Genomic DNA, 5,000 nt, shown 5'->3' on the forward strand with positions numbered 1-5,000 from the left:
GTGTGTGTGTGTGTGTGTGTGTGTGTGTGTGTGATATGCCTCTGACAGCTTTCTCTCACTCCATCACTTAACAACACACCTCTGTGTGCTGCAGTTCTGATGGGTGTGTGCCTTTGTCTGTGTGTGTGTGTGTGTGTGTGTGTGTGTGTGTGCCTTTGTGTGTGTGTGTGTGTGTGTGTCTGTGTCTGTGTATGTCTATTACTCTGTGTGTGTGTGTGTGTGTGTGTGTGTGTGTGTGTGTGTGTGTTCGTATGAGTGTGTGTGCCTGAGTGTGTGTGTGTGTCTCTGTGTGTGTGTTTTTGTGCGTGCGTGCGCGCGCGCGTATGTGTGTGTGTGTGCGCGCGCGTGTGTGTGTGTGTGTGTGGTACGAACTGCGCGTGTGTGTGTTTAATAATTCACCAGATCGATGCTTTTGCAGAATAGTAACGAGGATCGATATGTCATTGTCCTCCCAGGAGGAAGACACGGTGAACAGGTAACTCGACAAATACATGCCACGGAAAGTGGATCGAGTGGACAGAAGAAGAAGAAGAAGAAGAAGAAGAAGAAACAACCCAACAAGAAGGAAAAGAAGAAACTAAGTCTGCTTTTCACAAAATTGTATATTTTCGTGCCAGAACTTTGTAGTGTGACAAAGAATACGTTTATTACTCTGACGGTGGGATATATTGCAATGTATTCATAATAATCTCTGTCTTGCTGAAATAAATCGCTTGCAGGCACGATAGTTTCCAACTGCAATAACAATGCATTCTTTGATTAAACCTCTCGGTTATGGGACCGCCACTGCGCAATAACAATACCAGAATTACATGCGCTGTTTACTCGGGTATCAGTTAACACACAGAAGTCAGTCTGAGGATATACACAATCAGTACTTGAGACCTAATCGATCACGCCTCTATGGGGTCTTCCACGGAGAAGACATGGAGGTCCGGAGTCATGAACCTAGAAAATAGATTTATTAGTGTCATAGATCAACAGATTTGTTTCCATAAAAAGCAGCTGAGATCGTCATTATTCCTCGGGCGACTCTGAATGACTTTGCTGTTCGTCTGTTTACATTACCAGTCTTGGCCAAGGTGATAAGTAACCGTAGTAACAGACTGAAATTTGACTTTTGTAATTCGGTCTCAAATTTTGTTTTAAGCTCCAATCAAATACAAACGAATAGCGGAAAGCGCTTGCTATTGCTTGTCAGTTCTGTGTTCTGTTCTTGGATACTTGACTACTGACAAGTAGGATGTCCAGCTAAGTGTCATTTCATGCTAAGTCAACAGATAGTTTCTGAACCACTCTACAAACTTTATCCCGAAATAAGTTCCAATAAATAACCCGCCCACGCGTGATGAATATGATTTTGTTTAATTAAATTTGGCTTACTGCCCAGCCGGCCAAACAAAGCCATGTCAGGGCAGCTGTGCACGAGGAGAATTATGCATTATATTTATATGAATATAAAATCTCCTATAGTCCTAGTTATCATCAGGCGGCAGACGGGGTAAAGGTACCATGGACCACACAGTATCCATAGCAAACAGGAGGCTTCCAGCAATGATAACATCCGTCACATACTTAGTAAGTACATGTGTATCAGGACAAGACTTTATATAAGATCTTTATGTCCTGTTCATCTATAACTGTGCTGTATTGTGAAATGTTCCAAATAAAATACTGTTTAAACAAACAGGAGGCTTCTGATCTTTCAGAAAAATGAATGCGGGTTGCTCTCAACCGTGTTCCAAGAGCACACTGTCTATACCCATCATTACCACAAACAACCCATACACAAACTGACCACAAACGACATGTCAAAATCTGTCTGTCACCAATGCGACGAATGCCATCGGCTGACAGTCATCAGTGCAAGCGAGCTAAGCCTGGTTTTGTTTTATGCAGTCATTTATGAATGATTTGAGGCCTATGCTATGTCCGTTACAAATGGAATTCTGGAATTTCGAAGACATTTATTTTTCAATTCCGACAATGAAAATATTTAAATAAAACTATTAAACATTTTAATCAAGCAGCTGGTTAAAATGCAACAGTTTGTGTGTCGACTGATATGATGTGCACAGACTCACCGGAATAATTATCGAAGGCAGTGGGGAGGTACTCGGTGGGGTATCCATTGGTGGTGTAGCTGACCACCAAGCTGGTCTTACCCACCGCGCCATCGCCGACCAATACACATTTCACTTTAGTAGGCGAGGTCTGTTGCTGTTGTTGTTGTTGTTGTTGCTGCTGCTGCTGCGCACTGCTAGCACCAACCATGGGCTCGCCCTCTGGAACCAAGCTAGTACTGTGGTCCATCATGGTGTGTGGAGGCATTGTAAAGCCCTCGGCCACCTCTCCACAAGTTACACGATGTCTGTTTTGGACACAACTGTCTGGAATGGGAGTAGTGAAAATTCAACAACAATAACAAAAAATCCCAACGGAAACTGGACGACTGCAGCAACAGTCGTCTCACTCCGTGGTCACTCCGCCCCCGGCCCGATTGATCCCTGATCGATACAGTCTGTGGTGTGGCGCGCTGTCAGGAGTAAGTGGTCATTCCGATCATGTGTCCGGTGGAAGGCAGGTTCTGCGAAGAAGACAGCACACTTTTCAGCCTGGTCCACTTCCAAGTCAACATGGGCCTGGCCACGCTGCTGCTCTCTTCTCTTCGGTTTCACCCGAAGTTGGCAAAGCAAGAACAAGCACACACTGCTGGCGAGCTTCACACACGCCCCACTGCTAGTTCCGTGCCTGAGGAGCAACAGGCACAAGATCCCATGAACTGATCAACGATACTGCAATGAAGACGGCAGCAGAAGAGCCACAATGGACGAGTTTTGTCATCCTACAAAATGATATGCACTTTTTGCCACAGGTAAGTTTCCAACACGACTCACCACAAGGACGGCACACACCTGAGTGAGCTACTCACTGACAGACCACAGTTCGCTGCCTGCAGTGTTGTGTGTTGGGTTCGCGCACTGTCGTCTGCTCGTCAGCCTTTTGCAGACGGCTCAGGTTCGTGGGGTCGCGGCGGGCGTGTTGTAACGCGGCACGCGATTGGCTGAGCGACTTTTATACGGCCGATGAGTCAGGCAGACGATAGTGAATGATCAAGTCACACACACGTCTCCCTCTCTTCTCCCGTCACACAGCTGCCGTGTTCTACAGGTAAAAAAAAAAAAAAAAAAAAGGGAGGGGGGCGGCTGGGAAAGAAATCAGTTGCACTGCAGGCTGTTGATGAAGCTGGGTTGTTTATTTTTAAAGGTGTGCAAGTGTCATAAACGTCTGCAGGTGACATTTTAATTGTTCTGTGGCTTAGTTCTACCACTGAAACTTATATTCTCGTGTATGAGTAGCCTACACGGTGATAATTAACACCTCAAGTTGCAGTTGTAAACCATACTTCTGGTTACGAATTTGCCCTGTGTGTCTGTCACCAGAAGACATGGCCGCGGTAGAAAAAAAAATCCATGGAATAATTGTCTGGGGTTTGTGCTAATAAAGAAAAAAGTCTCCACTGAAAAAGCCTCCATCAGTGAAAAACATATCTCCACCTCTTGTTTTCTGTCATCCTGGTCACACACACACACACACACACACACACACACACACACACACCGTGTTTGCCTTGTAAAGGGAAATAACACGACAGTCATTGTCTCCCTGTTCGACAAGTAAATGACACCACAACATTTCTGCCTCTGTCGTTCTTTTTGTAAAGAAAAAAAATCTGTTTCATAGTCTTTGGGTACAGTCTTGGTGAGGCAGTGTTTTTTTGTTTGTTTTTTTGTTTGTTTGTTTGGTTGGTTTTTTGTTTGTTTGTTTTTTCTAACATCTCTTAACTCTTTCACCGCCACAGGCGACTTTTGCCGACATCGAGGGGTCACGTTGATAACGCAGTTTTTCACATTGTAACAACGTTTGACAGCTGCAGTCACCAACAGAACAATGACTAACCTTTACCCTCTGACCGAGTTTGAAGTGAACAGGTCCATTGTGCTGTTTGGGACATGAACCGAAGCCTGTGACTAAGAGCATCGTTTCTAAAAAGTATTTGGCACTGGGGAGTGTTTTTCACACAGACACTTGGCGGTGAAAGAGTTAATGTGGATAGACATTAAATGAATTAAACACACACACACTCCACACACACACACACACACACACACACACACACACACACAAGAAGCAGACAGCAGAATGACAGCCGAAACACACGGCTTTCTCTTGGCAGAATACACGTGGGTGTATGCGTGCGGTTGGTAAAAATGTAAACGGCGTCTTATCTGAGTGAGATTCAAATCTTCGTTGATGCTTCCAGTTCCAGCAAAGAGAGTACTCTCTTTGCCTCTCGTTTAGGGTGCGCCTTAGTATTCCCCCGTTTTTATGGCTTCTCAGCCAACACCTCTCTCTCATTAACTCTGCCCCTATCTCTCTTTCACTCTTTCTGTCTCTTTTTCTCTCTGTCTCTTTCTCTATATCTCTCATTGTCTCAATGTATCTCTGTCCGTCATTCTCATTGTCTTTGTCTATGTCTTCTCTGTAGACTACCTGCATTAGTGTATCTCCCTCCCCCCCCCCCCCTTTCTCTCTCATATTTCTCCTTCACACATTCTCTGTGTGTGTTTGTGTGTGTGTGTGTGTGTGTGTGTGTGTGTCTCTGTCTCCCCCCCTCTCTCTCTCTTTTCTGTACCTCTATCTGCATCAGTATCTCTGTCTCTGTTCTCTGTCTCTGTCTTCCTGTCTGTCTGTCTGTCTGTCTGTCTCTCTCTCTCTCTCTCTCTCTCTCTATATATATATATATATATATATATCTCCTCTCTGTATCTGTATCAGTATCTCTGTCTCTCTGTCTCTATCTGTCTCTCTGTCTGTATCCGGCTCTCTCTCTCTCTCTCTCTCTCTCTCTCTCTCTCTCTCTCTATATATATATATATATATATATATATATATATATATATATATATATATATATATATATCTGGAAGGAACCAGTC

General features: G+C 44.3%; 1 protein-coding gene across 1 annotated transcript in view; it reads right to left on the reverse strand.

The window, feature by feature from the left end:
• The window catches only part of LOC143295688 (cell division control protein 42 homolog), a 65,711-nt gene extending 62,724 nt beyond the window's left edge, over nt 1-2,987 (reverse strand). Inside the window, exon 1 of the mRNA XM_076607309.1 lies at nt 2,085-2,987. Coding sequence (XP_076463424.1) covers nt 2,085-2,331 — 247 coding nt within the window. The 5' untranslated portion in view covers nt 2,332-2,987. The remainder of the gene's footprint in view (nt 1-2,084) is intronic.
• Nucleotides 2,988-5,000: the final 2,013 nt, after the last annotated feature.

Source organism: Babylonia areolata, chromosome 21 (genome assembly GCF_041734735.1).
Source record: "Babylonia areolata isolate BAREFJ2019XMU chromosome 21, ASM4173473v1, whole genome shotgun sequence".
Taxonomy (NCBI): Eukaryota; Metazoa; Mollusca; class Gastropoda; order Neogastropoda; family Buccinidae; genus Babylonia; species Babylonia areolata.